Source organism: Schistocerca piceifrons, chromosome 3 (genome assembly GCF_021461385.2).
Source record: "Schistocerca piceifrons isolate TAMUIC-IGC-003096 chromosome 3, iqSchPice1.1, whole genome shotgun sequence".
In the NCBI taxonomy this organism is placed as follows: Eukaryota; Metazoa; Arthropoda; class Insecta; order Orthoptera; family Acrididae; genus Schistocerca; species Schistocerca piceifrons.
Window position 1 is genome coordinate 637,039,414 of NC_060140.1, and position 27,374 is coordinate 637,066,787.

At 42.6% G+C, this 27,374-nt stretch overlaps 1 protein-coding gene across 1 annotated transcript in view; it reads left to right on the top strand.

Moving 5' to 3' along the window:
* Nucleotides 1-27,374, top strand: part of LOC124788908 (solute carrier family 22 member 7-like) — a 185,993-nt gene that overhangs the window by 81,787 nt on the left and 76,832 nt on the right. Inside the window, exons 4-5 of the mRNA XM_047256191.1 lie at nt 17,487-17,644; nt 24,189-24,357. Of these exons, the coding sequence (XP_047112147.1) occupies nt 17,487-17,644; nt 24,189-24,357 (327 nt within the window). The remainder of the gene's footprint in view (nt 1-17,486; nt 17,645-24,188; nt 24,358-27,374) is intronic.

The following is a 27,374-nucleotide window of genomic DNA, read 5'->3' on the forward strand; positions in this document are numbered from 1 at the left end:
GTAACTCAAATCACACAGAAGTCAAAAAATAAACTGTGTATTACACAAGGAATAAATATATCATGTAGAGCAAAAAGGTGACTGTATCGACTATCTAGGAACACCTCTGATGTTAGAATTGTAATGTATTACTAAGAATACTGCAGAATATTGAAACAAGTAATCCAGAAATCGAAGCAGTTTTATTATGAGAAAAAGATAATTACATCAGGTAACAAAATAAAAATTGTATGGGATATTGTGAAGACCGAGACAGGTGGGGTCAAAAAGGAAGATGAACAGATAGCTCTAAAAATAAGTGTTGCAAACCTCTTAAGCAACTACTTCATTTCTGTTACTTACAGCTTGGTGTTTTCAGGTTCGGTGAACAGTGCAACGGAGTATCTGAGACAAGTTTTTAAAAATAACTTCAGTAAAATGGAAATGACACATCTCCCAAAGAAGCAGCATCCATCATGAAATCCTTAAAATATAAGTATTCCAGTGGGCATGAGAACATATGAATGAAGTTAATCAAAGAGTGCTCATGCGAGTTGAGTTCAATATCAAGTTATTTGTTTAATCAATCTCTTATCAGTGGAAAATATCCAGACTGGCTAAAATATACTGAAGTTAAGCCTCTTTACAAGAAGGGGGATAAAGAGAGATCGACCGGTTTCCCATTTGCCAGCTTTCTCAAAAATATTTGAAAAGGTTGTGTTCAAGTGTCTCCTTAAGCATCTGACTACAAATAATATATTGTTCAAGTCACAGTTTGGATTTCTTAAAGGTTCTGATGTAAGAAAGCTATTTACACTTAGAGTGAGAATGTACTTAAGTCGTTAGATAATAAATTAGAGGCTACTGGCATTTTGTGTGACCTGTCAAAAGCCTTTGACTGTGTGAACCACAGCATTCTCTTAAGTAAATTAGAATATTATGGTGTCACTATCAATGTTGTGAAATGGTTTGAATCTCATCTAACAGGAAACAAAGGGTGTCACTGTGAAATACCTGTGCAGTAAGCAGTCTGTCTTTGTCTGACTCGGAATTAATTACATGTGGTGTTCCTCAAGGTTCCATCTTGGGTCCATTGCTTTTTCTTGTGTACATTAATGAACTCTCATCTGTTACATTGCCAGATGCTAAGTTTGTTTTGTTTGCAGATGATACAAACATTGCAGTAAGTAGCAAGTCAATTACAAATTTAGAAGTAGCTGCTAATCAAATTTTCACTGACACTAATTGGTTTAAAGCTAATTCACTGTCATTAAACTTTGAGAAGACCCACTATTTGCAGTACAGAACCTGTAAGAGATTCTCTTCCACCATGAGTATAACATATGAAGACGTGCAGATCGAAGAGGTTGACAGTGTTAAATTTCTGGGATTACAACTTGATAATAAATTCAGTTTGGAAGGGCATACCACTGCTTAAGCGCCTAACTTAAACAAGTCTGTATTTGGCGTGAGAATGATGTCAGATGTAGGAGATATAAATATAAAAAAAACTTTTGTACTTTGCTTACTTTCATTATATTATGTCACAGGGGATCCTATTCTGGTGCAACTCATCAAACTGAGCAAAATGTTTTAGGGTGCAAAAGCGTGTGATAAGAATCATCTGTGGTGTAATTGAAGAACATCTTGTAGAAACCTGCTCAAGGAACTTTGTATTCTAACTACTGCTTCTCAGTATATTTATTCCTTAATGAAATTTGTTGCAAGTAATACATCTCTATTTCCAACCAATAGCTCAATACATCGTATCAATGCTAGGAATAAGAACAATCTACATAAAGACCTAAAATCACTTACCTTGGTCCAAAAAGGGTCCAATATTCAGGAACACACATTTTCTATTATTTGCCAGCAACCATTAAGAACTTGGTTTCAGATAAAGCATGGTTTAACAGAGTTTGAAAAACTTTTTGATAGGCGACTCCTTCTACTCCATAGATGAATATCTTAACAGAGAATGTTAAGCCAGCTTAAGTCAAAATATCTGTTAGATTCAGTTTTGACAACACTTGGTCACAACAGTCAAGATTAGGTATTTTGTGTATTTCAAAATTTTAAACATGGCTGAATATTTTGTGTGTGATAAATTTATTAGTAGTGCATAACAGTGTTTCTTTCTGACAGTGTGTTAATTCTGTAAATATTAGCTGTTCCAGTTTACTGCATTGTATTAACCTATTTCAACTATCTCCTGGCAAATGATCAGGGTAGTAAGTATTACATTCAAATGTTTTATGTTATACTTTCTGAAATGTTCCACACCCACGAGAATGATCTCACTTTCTGGGTCTATGGAACGAAAACTGAATCTGATCTAAACTTTGTGGCACTAGCATCACAGGCATCTGTCCCCCCGGCCGTTCTCCGGCGGCTTGACGGCAGACAGCTATTTCCATCAAAGTCAATACAGTTTATCGTCGAACGGCAGGTTTTTTAAATTTTAGTTTATTGTGACGAGAATACCAATAGTATGTCATAATACTTTGATATTTGCGCAGTATGTTGCCGCCTAAGGCACGTTTAAGTCCCTAACCCTGAAGTTGTCGAGTACTTGCAAGAGATTTGTGATCGGCGGAATGAACCTCTGTCTTTGCATCACTCGTTATGTTTAGAAATTTACGGCAATCTACTCCCTTTCGCTAGGATATATAACTCCCCTAGTTCCATTTAGTTTTCGTTAAATGGTCCCATGATAGTTTTATCGGGGGCTTTAGCTTGTGTGTTGAGTGGGGTGCCAAAAAAATGATGCAAATGTGGTTCATCTGTTCCTTACGAATTACTTCAGGGTTGCAAGCACGGGTGTAGTGTCCGTATAAAACAAGAACTGGTGAATCCTCAGCTGGCTTGACCGTTTTAAAGAATTGGTCGAATCACCCCGTAAACAAACAACCAGAAGGATGGGCTCTGCCAATTCTTCCTGGGGGAACGCCTTTCATCAACTGGTCCGAAATTTCAGTTCCAGAAAAAGTGAAGATCAAAATGTCCTGATGCACTCATGCAAGCCACGAATGTTAATGTTGAACCTCGAAGTAAGGGCAGCAATTTGGCGCTTTCCCTTTCTGTTAATTACTTGCGGTATTTTACTGTGCACAATACCGGTACTCAAACCTGTCTTATAAATGTTACATATGCGATCCGGTGGGTAGTGGTGTTTATTGTAAGCCTATTCGAATTGTTCGTAAAAAGCTGTAACATTTTCTTTGTTGAAACCCAATGCGCTTGACAAAGCAGTGCCGCACGGCCAACGATTAGATAGGCGAGATGAATGGCGATTCAGAAAAATATATGCCTGACTGCTACGAGCTGAGTTAGTGGCGAAAAGTGAGTTAATGTCATTTCTCTCTATTAAAACAAACCCTATTCGTTTCAGATCGGATAAAGTGTAACCAAGAAACCTTTGTTCCATAGACAGAAAGTAAGGAAAAAGCTCTTCTTCCGGACGTTGTCCATAACCAGAAGATCTACCTAGCTTAGCACTAACAGCAGCAGTTGGAATAAGATCTGTTTTCTTTCTTAAGGTCTGCATGGTAGAGCGAGGTACATCATATACTTTTGCACCTTTTAGAGTTTCCATTTTCTTTAACCTCACAGCACTGACGGCTTCAGTCATCTTCAAAGGGTCCCACGTCTTCCTTTTGCCCTTGGCTTGGTATTTAGGCTTGTTACGTGTCATACTGAAAAACAAATCTTCAGCAGATTTCAACTAAAATTATAAGAATATAAATTCGTCCAAATATGGACTAGTCCATAAGTAGATTCTTCGTGGTAGCCCATATGTGGATCACATTGTGGTTCTTGACAAATGAGGTACAGACAGAACAATGAAAACTGGGAAACAGATTCTTTAACACATCAGTGATACAGTTTTTCGAATGAATTGTAGGCAGAGCTAAGTCAAATTCTAAAGAGAATGGTTGAATGCATATCTCTCGTCGGAGTGCAGTTCACAGAATTGAGATTTTCACACGCAAAATCACACTGCATTCAAACAATACGCCTCTTCGCCCATATTTAGACCACTGCTCATATTTTGTAAAGATATGTGCAGATTGCTGGAGTTAGTCACAGTATGGGTTTATAGTTATTGATAAAACAATAAAACTGTATGATGGCGCGTACAGACGGAACTTCCAGGAGAGACATAGATGAGTACATCAGTATATACATCACCATGGATAAATTCGCACATATGCCAGGAGCTCAGTTTGATAGGATGAGTGTACATAGACAAAACATTCGCTTGTACGTGAGCCGCGCGGGATTAGCCGAGCGGTCTTGGGGCGCTGCAGTCATGGACTGTGCGGCTGGTCCCGACGGAGGTTAGAGTCCTCCATCGGGCGTGCGCGCGCGCGCGCGCGTGTGTGTGTGTGTGTGTGTGTGTGTGTGTGTGTGTGTGTGTGTGTGTGTGTGTGTGTTTGACCTTAGGATAGTTTAGGTTAAGTAGTGTGTAAGCTTAGGGACTGATGACCTTAGCAGTTAAATCCCATAATATATCACTCACATTATTTTTTTTTTTTTTTTTTTTTTTGCTTATACGTGGACGCTAAAATTCAATCTCTAGAACAGAAAGTTGGAAGTGTACGCAAGGAACTAGAGACGTTTTGTCGAACCCTTCTGAGACTGAACAATGCACTGAATGATCGGTTTAATGCAGTCGAGAAGAAAGAAGATAGCTTAAATGAAGAGGGAACATCTGTCATTGAGAACGGGACATTGTACGAACGGGTTAACGCAGTTGAAAAGAAAACAGGTAACATAACTGAAGGGAAAACATCTGTTACCGAGGAGGAGGAGCAGCATAAGAAGATAAAGAGCGGATATATAAAACCACATGCTGCACGGTGTCCGAGATGTCGACTAAGAATGAAGTGATCGAGCCACGGAAGGCTTTTCGCGAGAAGTTACAGTTGCTCATTTTAGGGCATTTGAAGCGGGAGCAGACACAACGAGAAACCTACAAACCAGTTACTGTATTTCTCGATGCATTCTCAACGAAATTCCGCCACAACGACGATGACGCTATTGCCGATTTCATCAACCGTCACAGCGACGCTGGGATAGACAAAACATTCGGTGTTAGTGGGGAGAAACCATACATGTTGGGCACACAGCCTATAACTTCAAATGAAGAAACACTACAGATCGGCGAGAAAAATTTCAAAGAACATCCGGTCTATTGAACCCACAAAAACTGTACATTATTCGCCTAAAGATCTGGAAATATTGCTATTAACTGATCTGCATAAGAATGCAAAAACTCGAAGCAATGTGAAATACAAATCCATTATAAGACCTATTTTGGATGGTGAAAAAAATAGCAACTCTGATGGTATTGACATTCAGCATAAAAGAGAGAGCAATCGATTCTCGCAGTACACGAGCATATCTATTACGACGACCCGAATGAGCTAATATGCCGGCTACGACCGCTCATGTCATCAGCTGCCGCTGGTAATACAGCTCATTCGAATGAAGTTGTTTCAATAATTTCCGAGCTTAGAGAGAGAGAGAGAGAGAGAGAGAGAGAGAGAGAGAGAGAGAGAGAGAGAGAGAGGCATCATCGGATAAGTCTGGAGACTGTAGTTAGAGAACTGCACAAACCAGCACGCCAAACATACCCTCGAAGATAGGTTTCAATTAAAGGTTTGGATGACATGTAGCAAGCGGATCTTTCGACATGAGGGAATATTCACGTGTGAATAAAACATTCATTGATAGTTATTCTAAATACGCCTGGGCATTACCTGTGAAAGCGAAATCAGGGAAGGAAGTCACGCATGTGTCTGATGGATTGGTGCAGACGGGACGAATCGAAGCTCAGATAAACTTCTAACGGATCACGGCGGTAAGTTTTACAATAAATGTGGTGTGATGGAGCGGTATGGAATACATCACTACTCGACGTTCACCCACCTTAAGGCGATTATCGTGGAACGTCTGAACAGAACAGTGAAAACTCAGATGTGGATGAAATTCTATCTTCATGGCTCTCACAGATGGATCGATATCTTCCCACAAATAATTGCACAGTATAATCGAACCAAACATCGCACAATAAAAATGAGACAAGTCGACGTTCGTGATAATAGGCTTATAGATACAGTATACAATCGTATTAAAATGTTGGATCCGAGCAAACAGCAATTTAATGTAGGTGAATAGCATGTATTTCAAAACACAAGACAACATTGGAGAAGTTATACATGCCAAACTGGTCAAGCGAGATATACACAAAGTGCAGAAAACGAATCATAGAACCCACCTATTAAAGGACATCAGTGATACTGAAATTGCAGGTTGCTTTTACGCACAAGAGTTACAAAAGAGCTCGGAATCAGGTGTGTATCTCGTAGAGAGGGTCATACGGCGACGAGGGAATAGAGCGTTGGTTAAATGACTTGGTTTTCCCAACTCACAGAACATACGAACCGTCGCTGACGATTTGTTATATAATAGGGAGCGCAGACCCCAATCACCTCAGAGCATAACATGCGTGATAGGAGACGCATTAGAGGAGGAGGCGGTATTCTCGACAAACAACCAGTCGAATTACACATTCCAGGATGTAACTACTGCGGAACTGGAACAAAATTTCAAAATCGATTGGCACGCAGTGATAAGGGAATAAATCTACCCAACGAAATGTGTAAGGAACACATCGTTTACGCAACAAATAAGGCTAGTCACACCGCAGATAGAATTTTAGCTGTTAAAGCTAGGACAGTACGTACGAGAAAGGACATTGGTGTAGGTCAACGCACTGCAGCATTTGCAGTTGAAAGAACTATGCGTGGTAAAGTTAAGCTGGGTTTGGCTTTGAAGTAGTTCAGCCAAGTTAAGAGCGCTGCACGTAGGGCGCTAAGGAAGAAGATGGAAACCAAAGGGTACATGGAAAACTGTATTCTGACAGCGTTGTATGCAGCTAAAAGCGCCCTGAAGCAGAAAGAAGTGAGTTTAAAAAATATCGATTAAACCATCCAGGGTTCTACCAATACCAAAGACGTCGGGTGGAATTATTCCCTTCCTCATTCCTGCCTTAGCCGGTCTTCCAGCGGTGGGTTCACTGGCTGGGGGTGCTGCGGCTATTGCCAGGACAGTCAAGAATGCACAGAGCTCTCAGGAGTAACTGCAGGAGGCACGAAGACATAACCGCATGGTGGAGGCAGCAGCCATCGGAAAAGGGCTATACTTGAAACCATACAAGAAAGGACTAGAGCTTTTCATAAACCAAAAAAAAAAGATAATACCCCTAGCAATCCTACCAGGTAGGGCGCTTAGATACAGATCTGCTTAAGTTTGTAACGAAGAAATTAAACATTCCGAGATTCCGAGGTGTGTTCATGCGGAATACACTACCGAAGACTATGTGGAAATCAGGAGAACGCGGAATTGTGAATCTGGATGTAGCATGCGGACCTGGAACTCAATGGGTAGCATACGTTAAAAAAAAGAAATACAAATAACGTCGTGACCTGCAACCCCCAAAAGAATTACAACGATACTTCACAGGCAGAAGACATGTGTTCTACAATTTGCCGGCCGCGGTGGTCTAGCGGTTCTAGGCGCGCAGTCCGGAACCGCGCGACTGCTGCGGTCGCAGGTTCGAACCCTGCCTCGGGAATGGATGTGTGTGATGTCCTTAGGTTAGTTAGGTTTAAGTAATTCTAAGTTCTAGGGGACTGATGACCACAGTAGTTAAGTCCCATAGTGCTCAGAGCCATTTGAACCATTTGTTCTACAATTTTTGACTCCACCAAGACTTTAATGCATACGTGTGTGGTCATCTATGCATCACGTTCCTTCTGACTTTTACGAATGATATAAAGGCCGGGTATTAAGCACCCATTCACCAGTCGATGTTTAGATGCAATATCGTAAACTCTGACATTAAAAGAACGATCGTCTGTACTACGTGCGAATTACTTCCCACCAATTGATTTAAGCATTGGAGATTGGAGCATCGCGCTGATTGGAGTGGAGACATACAACACCATCCAAAATATCACAGAGGCTAACAATAAACTGCATCTGTAAAATAATGTTAAAGAAGAAATTATAAAAATTGAACCTGGTGCATACGATACTGACGATTTAAACGAAATTTTAAAACAGCCTGGAAAAGGGATTGAGCTCCGTGTAAACGTCAGTACACATAAATCTGAAATACGTACGGTGAATGTTTCGATTGACTTTAAGCAGAAAGGTTCAATGGGCACACTACTTGGTTTCACAAAGGGACAGGTTTTGAAGACGGATCCCGATAAATTTTACAAATCTGATCAAACAGTGGATATTCTCCCTGTCAGTACAATACTTGTTGAGTGAAACACTGCAACGAACTCATATCTCAACGATAGACTGGTTCATTCAATTTACGGATTGTTCCCATCAGTTGGAATAGGGTATAAGATTGTTGAGACTCCTACCACCGCTATATACCTTCAGTGACAGTTCAGACGTTGGACTATCTGGAGCTGCGTGTTATGGATGAGAATAAACTTGTTGACTTTCGTGGTGAGGAAATCATTGTACGACTACATCTACGACAAGATGGGCGTAAGGTATAAAACCAGCTCAAGCAGCGCACAGCATAGCACTTCGCAGCAGAACCGCACGGTTATAAAACGTGCGAACTACAAGTTTCTTAAATCATTAGGCTTGAAACCTCACAATGACGTGGTTGCTCAATATATCCCACCCAGTGGAATGTGATGAGCGAATCACACGCCAGGAATACTTCTCGCATAAACCTTATGCTTCAGCGACATTTAACAAGAACGATGAAATTAGGGTTGTCATCCAGCATTAAGACGTTTTAACTCTTCCATGCAAGAGCTTCATATATTTGGATGGATCCTTTAAGTAAAATGATGGTAGTCATACGGTTGGATGAAGGTTTACATGTAATGCTTTGGCATTCCTGTTCCAGGAAATGAACGTGATGGGGTGGAGATTGATCGTACACGTAATGTCGGCGTAGTATGAACCCTTAAAACATATGTCTCATCACAACCCTCAGATTTGAATGGCTTAGAAAATGCAGGATGGTTCATAGACGAGCCTGTGGATAGAACCTCCGATTTATTGCATGCATACCTCTAAAAATACTTAAGGGGTACTTTGAGAACATGCAGCGCATTGTTATGAATGCTAAACAGGAGCTTATTCTGGTATGGAGCGCAACAGATAGCAACTCATACATTGAAGGAGCTCAAGAGGTGAATCAGATCATCAATAAATTTACGTGGAAAATGCCGCACATCACTGAGGCAGACGAGGAGCGTTTGAAGCTGCTTATATTGCTTAAACGATGATGGTCACATTAGAATCACGTTTTACATTCTGGGTCCCTGCATTGAGCGGTTCAGTCGATCTTTCTGGTAGTTCTCCCACCAACTCAAATATCTCCATCGCCTGCTCCAGAAGGAAGATCTCGCACTGTCTTTCAGCAGCCACCACCTCATGCTCCCACTCAAGCATCTCACTCTCGCCAGAATTGTTGATGTGGAGCCGTCAATCTAACTCATGGAAGTCGCCTACGACAAGATATTGATTATTAGAAACAACAACAAAAAATTTGTACTGAATTTAACTACAGCGAGATATTGATTGTAGCTATAGAAAAAATTAAATAAGTAAAAAATCATACCAGATGGAATTGATGACTCCTGGTCACCATTCTCGACGCATGCCCCTACAGAGATCTCATTTTCCTCTTGAGCAGCAGCAACATCGACAACAATGAATTTAAATATACCTCACACAACTGTATATGATGTAAAAGTCTAATGGCAATATATTACAACTATACTTAATTTCTTGATGCATTTCAGACTCCAGCAGCAGCAGCAGCAGCAGCTACTGCTGCTGCTCAATGTCCATCAGCGGCTGCTCTAATGCTGCAACAGCGAGATCAAAAGTTTTATAAACACTAGTTGCGGTCTGAATACATCAAGAGCTGTTTTCTGAACATGTAAACTACCACACAGAATTTGAGATGTACTTAAATGAAGGTAGCACAACCTCTTCCACTTGCTGGAGACTTTCAGCGTCCAGCTGGTGTTCTAATTCCAACAACATTTCGTGAATGAATGCTATAATAGTAAGACAAAAGAACTTTTATAACCACTTTTTACGAAAATGTATCACACTCTCGAAAAATTTTGAACACTTTGCTACGAAATTTTATAACTGTCGCAATTTGAACTCATGATCTTTTTATGAACATTTACATGGCAATTGACCCAAGTTTGGCCGTTTCCCACTGCCACTGGCATCACTGCTGGCTGAGCGTTTCATGGTGCAGGAATCACACTGGCGCAACTATGCACTGTCGAAGATTGATGATGATTGTGGTGCGGATTGGGCGTTATATAACTTCAGACTCCACCCTCTATTTTGTAGAGGACCAATAGGAACTCAGAGTGCCATGCCAGCAAGTTATAACTTCTATTCTTTTTCTTCTTCAAGCAGGCTTGGTGCAGCTGTTTGAGGAAAATATCACATCAGTGGGGGGAGGAAAGAATGATCTGAGACAAAAATCCTGTGTTTGCCTGCAAGTGGATGGAATATTGGATGCAGCTGCTCGCTTTAGAAAAACACTGTTCATTCTGAGACAGATGGATAGTCTGACACACCCAATGGCAACTGCACTACTCGAAATATATGTAGCTGTTTTCCTTAGGACAGAGCTGGGGAGGAAGACGCTAACCTTCAAAACCGGTAATGACCAACAAAGTATGCCTTGAGAGCCACACTGTAAGCCGATTCCAGCTGCTGTCTGCCGCCCCCCCCCCCCCCCCTTCTCCACGACTGACCGAGGCAGACCCATGGACACCAGTAGACAGCCAGACACGTGGCTGAGCTGCACATGTGTCGCAGTTGCGTCATTAGGCTGCCTGAGTGTTAAGAGCTCGTGTGGCGTGGCGCCTTTCATGTCACCGCCTCCAGCGCCGGCAAGGGACTTGATAACATACGGGGATGTGGGCGGCCGCTCAGAAACTACAACGGCAAAGTCCCTGCACGAGACGATGGCGGTAATGTGCGACCTCCGCAGCGCACTGTGGAGCGTCTTAACGACTTTGATATCGCAATATACGAAGCGATGAAGTGATCGGAAGTTAAACAAGAGTATCAATGTCCTATGAAATGCAAATTGTGTCCTTCTCAGAGCATAATTCTCTCATTTCCCATTCTATCAATTGTTTTTTTTTTATTTCTACCGCTTATTCCCGTTTTATAAACAATTTCCATAAAAAATTTCCGTAAATATTATGTCCTCTGAACCGCCAGTTGATTTTTACAGCGAAAATTCTTAACTGCCGCCGAAATTCGAAATCCCGCCAATAGGGTAGGTTGGTGTGGGGGGGAGGAAGGGGCTGGGCAACTCGTGCAGGCTGAGAAAAACATGTGACGTCATCCAGGGGCGGGGGCGGGGGTGGGTGTGGGTGGGGGCGGGGTGCTAGGGTGATTAATTGATCAGTTTAATTAATTTGCATATCAACTTGATATCAAAATTTCGGTTGTAGCCCCACTACCCTATTATTTACGTCTTCCATTTTGTCCCCTGTAACATTTTTTTTTTATCTGTCCTAACAATTTACACAACATACAGCATCTCTCTACTGCTCTCTGAATAAAACTTAATTTTTCAATAGATTTCGAACTGAAAGGCTATGTCCGATAGCCAACTGCTATCAGTCGAAACTTGTTATGTACACTGATTTTGGACTTTCCTTTTCGCATACATTAGATGCTTACGTATCAAACGGTATTCATTTAGTAAAGGCTCTCCAGGCCATTTGTTACTTCGTGTCGCTGTCCATTAATTTGTAGTCTTAACTGCCCCAAGTATGAAGGAAACTCAGCAGCTGGTCCTCGACATCATTGGTAATTTTTACTATTTTCTTTTCCACATGTTATACATAACTTTAGTTTTGTTGTTGTTAATACTGTCGCACGCTTAAAACTCGCTCTGTTAATTTCTTGGACTTCATACAAACAATACTGTATCTGGAGGCACATAATACAGTATCATAGCCATTGCGAAGATGCCTCAAGTATATTCCAGTAACATGTATTTCTTTTTCGTTTTCATAGCTTAAGAATCCAAAAATTTATTCCACGATAACAGAATACTTTTGGTAATACGAAATATTCTTAAATCCCCTATCTGCTAGTAATTCTGAATTTCCAGCTATCGTGAACAAATCAAATGAAGTGAAATGTCGTGTGGCGAGGGCTTCCTGGCCGGTAGACCTGATCGCCTGGTGCAAGTCTTTTGAGGTGACGCCACTTCGGTGACTTGCACGTCGATGAGGATGAAATGAGGATGATGAACACAACACCCAGACTCTGAGCGGAGAAAATCTCCAACCCAGCCGGGAATCGAACCTGGGCCCCCCTGCATGACAAGCCGGCCACTGTCCACTCAGCTACGGTGGCGGACAACAAATCTAATGCAGATGTTAATATCAACGGTTACATTTTTCAGTTCATTAACGCAAGCTGAATGAAGATACTGTTCTCAACAGCTATGGGGATGGGTTTTGCTGAAACTTACTCAAAAGCTTTATCGAAGCGTTAGAGTATCCTGCAAAATTGTACTTTACACTGACGGGAAAAGTTGCAACACCAAGGAATTTTGTGACATAAGCAAAAATTGGTAGGAGTGTTTCTGTTACTGAAAGATGATGCCTCTTCAAATTTCGGACTAGTCGCATGAGAGTGGTGTTAGTAGCGTCACTATAACGATGTAAATAAGGTTTTCTTGAAATACACGCTGTAACAGTCGTGAGCATTAGTTACCTTTGAGATTCGACGTGGTCAGTTGATGCTAGTCAAGAATGCCTTTGAGTCGACAAAGACGCCATTATCAACACGTCACTGAGTTTGAACGGGGTTGTGTAATATGGCTATAAGAAGCTGGGTGATGATCCTTCTGCGATACTGCAGATACTGCAGAAAGATTTGGCAGGAACGTAGACAATGTACATCGTTGCTGGCAGCAGTGGTTACGAGAAAGTACAGTAACAAGAATATTGTCCAGACGGCCACATGCCACTACCGAGAGGGAAGACTATCGTGTTCGGCGTATAGCTCTGGCGCATCATGCTGAATCTGCAGCAGCAATCTGAGTAGCAATTGGCACGACAGTGACACAATGCAATGTTACAAATCGGTTACTTTAAGGGCAGCTCATGTATTTCACTGAACCCGTCTGAGGTGTGATTTCATACGACAGCAGGAGCATCTCGAGGTTCTGCTACCCACCCTGACTGCAAATTTGTACGTCAGTTCTGCGATTCAACCTGTTACGCTGTCATTCATGAACAGGATTGCAGGGGTGTTTTTACCGACAGGATGATGCTGGCTCACCTACCGCTGTTGTGGTCCAACATGCCCTACAGTGCTTAGACATGTTGCCTTGGCCTGCTCTATCGTCAAATCTATCTCCAATTGAGCGCATATGGGATATCATAGGACGACAACTACAGCGACACCCACAACTACATTTGACCGTCCCTGTATTGACCGATCAAGTGCAACAGGCGTGGAACTCCATCCCACAAACTGACAACCGGCACCTGTAAAACACAGCACATGCACATTTGCATGGTTGCATTCAACACTCTGGCGGTCACACCGCTTAATAATGTACCAGAATTTCACATTTACAATGGCCAATCTCGCGCTTACGTCAGATTGTGATCTTGCAATGTTAATCACTTAAATACACTAATCAGGCAGAACATTACGACCACCTACTTAATTGCAGGTATGTCCACCTTCGGCCAGGACAACAGCCGCGACATGTCTTGGCATGCAAGCAATGGGCCCTTTGTAGGTCGCCGTAGGCAGTTGGCACCACATCTGCACGTACATAAGTCACCTAATTCCTGTAAATTGCGGAGAGGGCTTATGAGCTCTGACGCCATGTTCAATCGCACCCAGATCTGGCGAGATGGGAGGCCAGCACACACTCCCCTGTGTTCCTCGAATCACTTTATCACACTCCTAGCATTGTGACACAGTGCAGTATCTTGTTGAAAAGGCCACTGCCGTCAGGAAACATGATCGTCGTGAAGGGGTGTACGTGGTCTGACACTCCTTGGCCGCCATGATGCCTTTCACAAGCCCCACTGGACTCGTGGATGTCCACGTGGATGTTCCCAGAGCGTAATGGAGCCGCCGCCAGCTTGTCACTGTCCAGCGGTACAGGTGTCAAGGAGCCGTTCCCCTGGAAGACTATGGATTCGGGCCCTCCGGTCGGCATGATCAAAAAGGTATCGGGATTCATCAAACCATTCAACGGTTTGTTAGTACGCCAACGTCCAGGGCCGATAGTCACGTGCCCATTTCAGTTACAGTTGCCGATCGATGTCGTTGTGTTAACATTCGCACATGCATGGGTCGTCGGCTGCGGAGACCGGTCGTTAGGAGTGATTGGTGCACTGTGTGTACAGACACACTTGTACTCTGCCCAGAATTAAAGTCTGATTTTAGTTCTGCCACAGTTCGCCGCCTGTCCTGTTTTACCGGTCTGCCCAGACTACGACGCCCGACGTATAAATGAGGGGCGGCCGCCCAACCGCTTGATGTCTGGACTTGGTTTCCCCTTGGTTTCGCCACGTGTTGAAGACACTCACCACAGAACTTCTGGAACACCCGACAAGTCGCGCCGTTTCCGTAATGCCGGTGCCGAGCCTCCGGGCAATCACAATCTGCCCTCGGTCAAACTCAGATCGCGCGCCTTCCCCATTCTACACACTCACTGATATTACATGCACCGTGCGTGTGTTCGACTAGCAGTTATTCCTCGCCGGGTGACGCTGCTATCGACTGGAGGTGTTCATATCGTAGTAGGTTGGTGCTCATAAAGTTCTAGCTGATCTGTATAAAACTGTATCCCCGAAATTTCTTTACTCTACATTATTTTTGGCGTTGCGATTTTTTCTCTGTCAGAGTATTTATCGATTAAATGCAGAATTTATTTCCCCACTTGAAATTGGTCAATCATGCTAGAACCACTTCTAAATCCAACGTTTTCCTTTCGCCTACTTCGATTGAAAAATAGTATTTTGCTTTGCAGTAGTTCACAATTTCAGTGATTTGCTTATACGTCACAGTTAATTGGCAGACCGGACAGAGATTTTTTTCTTTTCTATCTCCTTGCTTGTGAAAGACACAAGTCACTTTTGTAGCACATTACCTTCGTTGAAATATTACCATCTCCAGACACCTCTCTTTTTTTATCTAGAACTGCTTTATACGCATCATGTGACTTTACTTCGTCATTAGGTTACTGATTCAATAACTGAACGATTCTAATACTGAAGTCAGTCCTGGAATGATCACTGTTGATTTGTGTACTGCTTGTCTTCCAAATTGTATCAGTTGTTTCTCATACAAAATTTTCATCGTTTCTTTGTGCATCCTCTCGAACTTGTTTTCAGTTATTTATGTTCAATGCAGCAAACTTTATCGTGTTCCTACAAGCAGTTGCTTGAAACTGTCGCCGCCTGTTTGCCTGCTTCATTCCATTTCAGATTTTCCGTTCATTTTCCCTTTTTTGTTCCTTTTCATTTTTTTTGTTCCTTTTATTTTTTTCGTTCCTTTTTCTTTTTTTCGTTCCTTTTTCTTTTTTCCATTCCTTTCTTTCAAGACCGCAATTTTTTTTAAAAAATTGATTTGTTGAATAACTGCCCTTTCTTATCTGCATTTGCATAACCTTCGCTTTCTAGAATGCTGACGTTCTTGTGTAAATTACCCTTGTACACCACTTTTCTTGCGTTAATATTTTTGTAAGTCGCTAAAATACACTGATGTGCAAAAGATAAGGATGAAAGTAGCTTCTGCATTATGCGTCGCTGGTAAATAACATAGCTCGATTAAACTTGAGCTGTACATAAAAAGAACTGCTACAATACAGAAAGCAACTGAAATAACTACGCAGTGAGAGGAAAAGAAAGGCACTTTTATTCAAAGACAATAATATTACACTGAAGTTATGGCGGCCCCCGGGACATTTCAAAATGTGGGACATTGTTATTAAGAAGGGCGTGTGATCACCAAGGACGGAGCTCCATATTCTGAAACGTGTTCCCACGCTACTCACGCATCCCACAAGTGTTCGATGAGACTAAACCGGAGGGTGTGGGCAGGCCAGTCAATTCTTTGAATATTTTCTTGTTCCGAGTGCTCATCTACCTACGGTATTCAATCCGGTTACACTTTATTATCGCTAAATATGGGGTCAGGGCCAGTGTCGAATAAACCAATGAAAAAACGCGCATGGACAAGTAGTACAGTGTAACAATAACATTGACCAGCGAGTGTACCGTTTCCGTAGATCTGGCGGTCAATATACCCACGCAACATTATGCCTTTCTACACCGTAACACGAGCACCAAAAAATCATGTTGAACAATGTTCTTTGGTGCATTACGTGACCTCAATTCTCACCATATGAGGGTACACCCAGAACCACTACTCATATTGAATTTACTGTCATCTGAGAAAAGCATGCGACCCCTGTCCTTGTTGGTCCAATATCTATGCTCTTGAAACCGTCGCAAGCAAGACTGCCGGTGTGATGCTTTCAATGAAACACAACTTACTGATCTTCAGACAGAGAGTCCATCCCCATGCAGTCGCCAGGCAGCCGAGGAGTGTGAGATTCCCTCGCTTGCAATCGTGTTAAATATGGGTGCAATTACATTCAGTAGTTGGTATGGGTCCCTTCTTGCTTGTTACACAATGTAGTTGTCATCTGCTGCTGTGATTGGCCGTGGTCGACCATCTTATCTCCTTCGAGCAGCTGTCTCTGTGGTTTGGTCTCCCCTTGCATATCAAACAATGCTGGGAGCAATACCGTACTCCTGGGCTACATTAGTCACAATTCGTCCTCCTTAGAGTTTCTTGATTCTTCCCCTTGTGAAGTCATCCAAATGTTGTCTCTCAGCTATGAGTAATGAAGAACACCACCACAATGTACTATAACTGATTGGAACATACTGTTTGTTCTCATTATTTCAACTGCCTCATCTTGCGGGACTAGCCTCATTTGGCACTGCAGTCACACTGACCTCATGTCATGTGACGTCCCCATATTCTTCCATTTTAAATGAGTTGTTAATACGTTACGTTACTTCATCTATCTTGTCCATAAGTTTTGCAGAGCAGTGACTATATTTCGTCACTCAGTTTGTTTATGTTCAATAAGGTCTACGCATACTACATTTTTTTCCCATGTCATTCAAACGTGCCTAGTTGAACAAAAATGAAATATAGAAATAAATAGATAAATAAAAACTCCCGAGTTTCCTAATATGCACAAAAATACTGATGCTTTGATTGACTATCCACAGTGTGTAACTGCCTTCGAGGGACCAGGACCTGATCTCCACTAACGCCAAGAATTATCGTTCTGTGGGAGGAGTGGAATGGAGTCCACTCGGCATTTGTTATCTATTCTTGTGCTGCAGGTGTGGCCGCCGCTGGCAGCAGTTCCTGTGCTTGGCAGCCCACATGATCAGCAGGGTCGTGCTGATTCTCGCACCATCTATTCCCATGTTATTTGCTGTGGGGGTGTCTCTGGTGGCAGCTGCAAGTGGACCAATGCTCGAGTCATCACTGTCTGTCGGTAAGGTATTCTACGTTTATAGATTAACGTTTTATGAAGCGAACGATCACCACGTTCAACTTTGTTTTTATCCGGACGTGCATATTGTTGATGATTGTAGTAGTAGTATTGCAGAGCACGTGATTGGTGTTAGTGCTACAGATGGTGTTAATGTAGTGGGGGCCAGTGTTGCCGTGCAGCACCGAATAGTTGTGACTGAGTTAGTAGCAAGGGATAACGACGTTTGGCTTTGGAAGAATTGTGATTGTTATTACAGATAGGAAATTGGGATCTGGCTGTTGATGCTATTTGAAGAGGAATGATGCTGTAGCTTCTTCGTGAGATTAAGATAATGGTGTGGGGTTGGCTGGAGAGTTTAAGCGAAAATATTTAGGCAGGTGAATAAAGAGCTTAGTTCATCCCGAAAGTGACTGACTTCGGCGTTTAACTGGAATACGGAGTGCAGAAATAAACTGATTTGAAGAAGACTGCAGGGCCAACCGGAACAGTGGGGGTACATAAAGAAGAATTTCTTCATGGTATTGAAAATGGATGGCTATTGAATGTTGGAATAGCAGACGCTTGATTGTAGTTCCTGTGAGGCATAGGTGAGATTTCATGCAGACTTTGATTAAATGCAGTTATAGATTACACACACTACGAATTTACAGTTGAATGTAGGATAAGGGTGTCTCATTGTTAAGATAGCCAATTTCGTAAATGTATTCAAGAAATGTACGTGTAAGGAAGATAAAATGCGAGTCATTTTGGATATTTCATTGGTTTATGTAAATTTCTTTCTCGTCGTAGAATTCTCTCCCCTTATCACAGAACTGATGGCTGGAGAGGAGCGAGGAGGATGGGTTGTTTGTGAGATTTTGGTCTGAAAATAGTCTGTGATGGATAGTAACCATGTACTACAATGTGGTTTTCGTGTAATGAAAAGCAGCATTATGTATCTGGATTTACTGCTTACAGGGCAAAAAATGGAAACTACTAAACTTAGGCACTTTTTATTTTAAGACACTGTCTCTATAACTATGTAACTTGGCTTCACGGTGGAATAAAATAAAGGAATCGATTTCTGCAGTCGTCAGTTAGAAGCAATAGGAGTTAATTCCATCTCGTATACCTGTAATGTGTTGCCTCTTGTACATTTCTGTAAGTGATAGGTGTTAAGAGTGTTTAAGGAACTGGAGGGAATTGGTGAACGTAGACGACTTACATTGAGCTTTTGCTCCTGAATGTAGAATTTGACAGTGTTTCATGGGCGTACCCAGCAAGGGGCAGGGGGGGAGGGCAACTGTCCCCCCTCCCCCCTAGAAGATATTCGCAGTTTTTCACTAGTTTACTGTTTTATTTAATAAGAAATGCTGCATGTTTTCTCGGATTGTACAAGTGCATTCTTGTATTTAAAATGTTTATTAAAAGCAGTTTTTCACTGGTTTATTGTTTTATCTAATAAGAAGTGCTGTATGTTGTCTCGAGTCCTTGTTTCCTGAGACTAGTATGACCTGCCCCCCCCCCCCCCCCAATTCAGAGATCCTGGGTACGCCCTTGGTACTGCTGATGCCGCCACTGGTAGTGGTGATGCTGGTGGAGATCTCGACGGTGCTGCTCCTGATATTGCAGTGAGTGATGAGGTTTCGCAGAGATTGCTCAGTGATTATGTAACGTCCCCTTAGAAAAATTATGAATGACTGTACTGGTAAACCTCTTACGTTATTTCATTTCCAAACAGCTGAGCAAAACTGAACGTACTCACACATTTCTCTCTTTACTAAAGAGACTAAACTGACACACAATATTTTTAGCGCAGCGCAGTCTGACTTTCAATAATCCCTACAAAAGAATGGCCCTGACTAACAATAACCTATACCTTTCATGAATCACTTACCTCACAAAAATCCTCGTTACTCGAACTACTGCAATACAGTGAGCGCCAATACTGCCAGCTAAATAAAAGATTCTAACTACTGAAGGCACTATCTACTGATAGGCATTGTTAGCAAATGCAAGATTTTGATAGAGAACAAACAATGTATTTACCTTAATCATGTTCAAAAGTCTATATATCAGTTCATGACATCCATATTTACAAATTTCCTTTTTCTGGCGGACACACGTCCCGATCGTTCGCTCAAAACTCTGGCATCTCTCCCCCCACATCCACCACTGCTGGCGGCTCACCTCCAACTGCGGAACGCTACGCGCTATTCACATCCAACTGCCCAACACTACACAAGCGAATATTCCAACAATGGCTACCAGCCACTGACTGCACACAGCACAGTCAGTGATTTTCATACAGAGCGCTACGTGTCGTTACCAACATAAAACCTAAACAGCCTACTTACAATTATTTTTGTATCTAAACTGTGACACCGTTTCGGTGGGAATGGCGGGAAGATGAGGGAGGGATAGCAGTTGATTAAAAATCATATTATAGAGCAGGTAAGTAAAACGTGTATGGAGTGATAAATGGCTCTGAGCACTATGGGACTTAACAATGGAGTGATAGTGAAAGACAATAAACAAGACTGATGACAGTGATAGGCTGCAGAAGTAATCAGAATATAATACAATGGATGACAATAGCCGTGAACAGCCACAAAATTAAGACAGGTAGTATCAGTGTCAACTGCTGATGGGCAGCGATAGCAAAGACCTGCAGCAATTGGTGGAAGAAAAGCATTGAGATATATACCACATTACTTTCTATTTGAGTTATTTTCCAAATTTCCCAGACTGCGCAGAAAGTTACAGATAAAATATTTCCAAATCAAAGAGATGAAGCGCAATAGCTACCTTTAAATAATTTACGTACTAATTTCGGCGCCTCTTGCACTGGTTCTTTGGTTAAATTTAACGAGCACTGCGTACAAATCTGCACTGTGGTACTGTGACCACATATCAGGTTGTTGACCTGTGCGTTTGCTTGAGAAGTGGTCAATGATAGGCCGTTTACATGGCAATTAAGGCAAAACTGATTTGTATGGTAGCCTTGCTTCTCACATTTATCACCATTTAATTAAAGAAAAAAAACTTTTACTGCTAGGAGGAACCACCTACAGAGTACTGACAGCACTTGACTGGGTCAGTGGTGGAGGTGACGGGTCCAGTGACACACTGGTGGTCGAGAGAAATATTTTATTAGACTTTGTTAGCAATGTGAGGGCTGCACAACCCACTCAAGTGACTCAGGATGGTAATGGCTAGCAGGCCACTGGCTTCCACTCAGGCGAAGGGATGCATGCGTGGACATCCTGTGTTGATGACATCAGGCTGAGCAACAGCTGGCAATCTGATAGGGGCCAAGGCCCTGACATCAGTGTGCTCTCCTTCTGTTACGACGGTTTGCCATTGTAGAATGGCCACACCTGCCGACAAAGGCTGGACTTACGCTTACCACAGAGGCGAGCAAAACTACCGTGCATGGTACACGGCCCCCGCCCATAGCAGGAGTCTGGTGATGGCAGGCATAGACGGCAAGTCGACAGTGCTGTGGCACCAAGACTCACCAGCAGACTCAGAGCAGGAAGTGGGTGGCCCGACCTGGTCTCAAACCCATGGCTGCAGTTGGTGGTGCCCAGTTGCGGCCCAGGCGTGGTGGTGGTGGTGCTGGACACTAAATTCAAATTGAAATTGCTCTGAGCACTATGGGACTCAACTTCTGAGGTCATCAGTCCCCTAGAACTTAGAACTACTTAAGCCTAACTAACCTAAGGACATCACACACATCCATGCCCGATGCAGGATTCGAACCTGCGACCGTAGCGATCGCGCGGTTCCAGACTGTAGCGCCTAGAACCGCTCGGCCACCACGGCCGGCTCTGGACACTAAATGAATCTGTCTCAACATTCACAGCTATTTATACAGCTCTGAGGCGTATTTATTGTAATATCACCCATTCCCCATCCACGTAGCTCAAAACATGGGTCTTGCCATGGTGTGGTGACGTCGTCCTGCCCAATGTGGCTATTAACATTGTGTGGTGCCGGTTTTCTCGAGCACAGTTAGCACAATCGTTTTGAGTTGTCACCCCTCCGTAGCCACAATTACCTACAAGTTTCATTTAAAACTAGGTAACTACGTTCCACAACGTAATATCATTGCATTATCCCCTTTCAAGATCTCTCGAAGTCTTTGTAACAAAAATTCATCGTTTTGTATGAGTGCTGTGCTTGTCAAAAACCTGGTTCAGATATCTCGGACCGTTTATGGAAAATCAGGGGTGCCATGGTGCATGGAACACCATGTCTGTGATCGGAGACTGATAGGCTACCTCACCGAGGAGTAATGTTTTCTATGCCATTATACGCTGTGACGTTAACCATAAATAACCTGAAATTTAGTAGCAGGATATGTGTTTAATTAATTATTCACAGTACTGACAGTAGAACTTTCCAAGGTCACTTAACTATCTTACTGTTAGTCAGCTATGTCTTGCCATTACGTTGTCACCAGCTTCTGTTGCGGAAGATACCATTTGATACTACTATAGTTCTTGATCCCGTCGATTTTCAAGCATATGTCATTCAATAATTACGACTCACTTTTTTCAGTCTGGTAAGCATTAGTCTTTTGTCGCCAGATCCGAAACAAAATGCTTGGCGTTTTACGACTGCAGATCTTGTCTTTGCAGGACTCCAGAGCAGAGGGCCATGATTGTGTCTCGCTTTAGTAAATCAGTCACTTCCAAACGAGTAATAACTTCCATTTGACCATGAGGCACCCGACTTTGAAATGGTACCAATCGCATGCAGTAGCTGCTCTGTATTTGTTAGTATGCGATGGACTTCCCAAAACAATACTGGAAACAAGCTACCACACATCAAAAATTTAATTAGAATTTTAATGTGAAGAGAAGGGAGATAATAATTGTACTGATAATTACTTCACAACTTCCAGATGACTGGTGGTGGAACGCTAACACAACAAATGGAAGACAAGAGCTGAAATACTTGGACCTGGTTTCATTTAAAATCACTCAATATGTTAACTTTAGATTGAACAATAAGTGAATAATTAATATTCAGTAATTAATTGCAGCCGGCCGGTGTGGCCGTGCGGTTCTAGGCGCTTCAGTCTGGAACCACGCGACCGCTACGGTCGCAGGTTCGAATCCTGCCTCGGGCATGGATGTGTGTGATGTCCTTAGGTTAGTTAGGTTTAAGTAGTTCTAATTTCTAGGGGACGAATGACCTTAGAAGTTAAGTCCCATAGTGCTCCGAGCCATTTGAACAATTCTTTTGCAGCAGTTTTTCACTTTAACGTAAATATGTGAAAGACAATATTCAACTGAACACGATGCTAAAACTGTACTGATGTTATTTAATAACATTAATTTCGTCACACACATTAAAAACAATGTTTTCACTGAACTGCAGTCACCACAGTCCTTATGCTGCTTAATAAGTGATTTGGCGCTTTACCTTTGGAAGTCTACTTTGTTGTGTATTCCTCAGCCAGTTGGTATATTTTCTACATTAAGCTGAATTAATATTTAGTTGATTCCGTTGCATTTCAGACTTCAGAACATATTCATTTAAAATTATATCAGCTTTCCGTTAATACTCTTGAATATGCAAAAAAATTTTACGTACATAGAACACAGGACTGGTTGCACTCACTCCTTACGTAATGAAATATATAACACCATATTCACTGAACAAAATATCAATTATTCAAAATAAAGCACTAAACTTAAGAGAGGTCGGCTGCACAAAACGAAAACTTCGCTCAATGGCTTACTGAGAACGTGTCCAATGATTGCACGACACGTGTAATAAAAATATTCAAGTAATTGCTTCAGTGAGCAGTTACTTTGCTTCTGTTGGTAATACTACGTAATTTCACACAGCTGAATCACTTAAATATTTAGCGCCATACAACAATTTGAAATCCACATAACCTGCTAAATTCCTTGTACCAGTAGCCAATCAACATCCATAAGATGCATTTTAATGTCCATTTTATCGTTGAAATACTGACTTTTAAGTACTTCAGAAGTTGATCCAACGTACTCCGCCGATGATGCACAGCTGATATGTAAATGTTGATTCCAAAAGTAGCATTTTTACAAAGTTTACAAAGGCTTACAACTGTTCACCCAAGCAACTTTTCACCAAGACAGTTATAGAACGACTCTCATAGAAAGACCCATGAAAAGGCGGGATTTCATCGCGTCTTTGTCCAACCGTAAATCCCCTAATTGACGTAACAGCTATTGCCTTAGTCATTACTCTCTTTAATTACATATCAGTTTTGATAACACTTAGCGGTTAGTTTTGTATACAAAATAACTGAATTACTAAACATCTCAATCTTTTAAAACTATTATTTAAACATTCCTGATTGCACTTGAGGTAACAACGCTCACTCCTTCGAATACGGTTGTACTTTAGGCATAAGACTGCCGTTTTGTTCTAATGTTATGATTATAGTTTTATTTCTCGAGTAATATTTTTCAGGGCAACCGGAGGGGTCTCGAAAGTAAGCGTTTTGTTTAATACATAATTCAATGCACGAGTACTTATGTGGGTCATTTTTTTCTGGTTTCAGGACTCGAACTGACAACCATCAAGCACCGTACGACTATCAGCGCCATGGCGTGCCTTTGTGCAGGAGCTGGAATGATGGCGGCTGGTCTGGTGGCGTGGATCATGCCCTATTGGAATTTTCTCTTCCTCTTTGCTGCATTATGTTGTCTTGCATTGTTTTCATTTTTCAGGTGATATGAACAGAATGTTAAACAGAAATGAATGTATTATCTTTCACCTCATTAACAAATATGTATGTTTTCAGCGGGAGCGCTACATTCATAGAATGAACTGGTACTGCTACTAACACCAACACTTCCTTCTCAAATAGATCAATTCTCGTAAGAGTTACTATGTCTACTTGGTTGTGGTCATTTATTAATTAATCGCTACCTTTGAAGTGCGGTGCTTGAGTAAGGTACTATTAAGGGAATATTCAGTTTTTCCAAAGAGAAATATTCACAAATCAATGTGAATTGAACGTTCCATTGTTCACCCAGACCTGATATTTATCCTTCATGCTGTAACATTTACAAATGCAAAGATACTTTGTCCGAACGTTGGTTAGTAGTGATGCCAGGTAGTACGATGACAGCTCACATGGCCTAGAGTTTAAGCCCTTGAATATTGAGCTTCGACCCAGAAACTAGTAGTGACGAAATAAATATAATAGTGTAGATGTGGAAGTTCTTTACAGAAAAGAGGAGGTAGACGTTTGAAAACGTGAGGTAGCCAACTTCGTGAAGTGCGGTATACTGAACGTGCCTGCCATTATCTTGGGAGATGGGCTGTAGAACGTCCATCATTTACCACGAGTATGTGGGAGCAGCACACAGTACCGCAAATATTTACGAATGTTCTCACGGAGTCCATATAAAAAACCCTTAATCTCAAGGTGCGCTGAACACTGATGAGATGCATGGCTGTTGAGGAGGACCAGTCATTACTGGGCAACCTCTGGGGAACTTGCTGTACCTCAGTTGCATAATGTTTACTTAGACATATGGGCTATGTCTAAATGGACCTGCATTTCCGTAGCTGCTCGTCAAACCAAAATCGTTTCTTAGATATTTTCTCTTCCAGCTCCCTGCAGAATGGATGTGTTGCTGATAGGTGCCAACACCCAGTTAACCCCTGAGGGGCTCATGATTCTTCCGTGAGTTCGCGCATGGCGCAAATGGGGCCCCGATCTATTGCAGCCCATTCTCCCTTCCCAGGCTATATTTCCTTCCCCACCCTCTCCTTCCCCATCTTTACTCCTTTCCCGCTGCCCTCTCCTTCCCCTCAGTGTTCTTACTTACGCTGACCTGGCTATCCATCTGGTTTCCTGTATTCCTTGCGGTTTTGTTCCTCTTTTTCTTTTTGATCCTTCCTTTTTGACATTTTTGGCTCCCCTTCAGAGTTTGACCTCCGCTTACAAATTTTCTCTCCATAGTGTAAGCCATTTGGGGCAGAACTCTCTTCCTAGCATCTATGATGTGGATTCCTCTCCCCCATTCCTTCTCCTCTTCCTTCCTGCTGAAGCACTCTCCACCTTGATAGGTCACCAGCACTTGCAGCCAGTCTGTGTGGTGAGGCTGTTAGGTACCTACCTGGCTGAGCACCCTGACAATACTGGCATCATACTTTTGATACCCGAACTGTTGCGCCCCCATGTATGTCTAGGAGTGGTTGCTTGTCATTCTGAAGCCTTGTAACACCTCAGGGCAGATGCTTTGCATATGAAACTATCAAGTTCCAAAAAGCTGGCCATTCTTCTATGACCATCTCTCTGGTTGGTAATGGATCATTTCATGATGCTTCTTATGACTCTGGAGCCATCCCTTCCCTGCTTCCATCATGGGAAGGGCCAGGCTCACTGGAATGGGGTTAAACACTTTCCTGCTACCTCATCTGTACTAGGACGTGTGGGGACACATTTACCCATCATTTTTTGTAAAAAAACGTCGGCGACAAGTTTGGCCCAGTGAAGTTTCTCAGTTAGATACGATCGAGTTAACTCTCAATTAAAAGTTCTTCTGTCACCCAATCTGCAGCCCTCCACGCTTCTTGGCGACGTCTCGGCGTCCATTTCACCTACCAGTCTTTGAATTTGGTACAAGGTGACATTCTTCACCTTCAAACTCCAGCCAATCTGGAATGACAGTGCGTTCATTTTCTTCAGCGTGTTCAGAAAGGTCATCAAGGCAGTTGGGCCAACACTGCCGCCTTAATTCTGGCATTTGAGGGAAATGCCCTCATGGGAAAGGTCGAGGTTATGTGTTACCAGTGTGATGTGAAGCCAAATGTCCCACCACACCACCCATGAGATGTTTTCGATGCCTGCGTTTTGCGGACGTCTTCCCAATGTACGGCCGACTGCCTATGTGGCGAATGTGGCCACCCACTACATGAGGGGTGCCCATATGTTCTGCCACCCGTGTATTTTAATTGCCATGACTCTCACTCCCCATGGTTATCAAATTGCGCAGTTTATAAGAAGGAAAATAAGATACATTTATCTTACACTGAGGTTCATCAGAAATATGATCGACAGCACCCTGTGTCGATAACTCTTACCTTTGCCTCTGTTATATCCTTTCCCCTTTGTCCCTTTCCCCATCCTCCCTCTTCCTTAGCCCAGTCCCATCCCCTTCTCGTCTCCCCTCCTCTCTCCCCCTCAACTGTGGCTCCAGCGCCCTCTGCTCTGGGTGCAGTTCAGCCGTCCCAGGCAAAGGAGAGTCCCCTTTCTTCAGTGCCTGCTGGTGATACGGCTCCTCCCAGGACCCCTCCCCTAGGAGTCTCTCAGGCCAGATGCCTGCTATCAGAACTCACCTATGGGACACCTCAATGTTGCCCACTCTCTTTCCATTCCAGATGTTCCAGATCTTGCAGAAGTCTGCTCTCCCTTCGTGCCCTCCCATCCTCGACCTACGAAAGAGAAGAAGAAGAAGCATAAGATCCTGGACAAGGCGCCCCCCCCCCCCCCCCCCCGCAACCTGAGTTTGACCACTTATTTATGGATGTAACCTCATCCTAACTGGTGACAAATGGTGACCTGGCAGGCAACCAGTACCTTCGTGGACCAGTGAGTGCCACTCAGCAATCTGGGTCAAGCTTACATCTCTTTGTCGGTTTAACAGCAGGAAACCTCACAGCCTTTCGGGTTAGGAGAGCCAAGGCTCGACATGTCATTAAGGAGAACAAGAAAAGCTCATGGAAAGCGTTG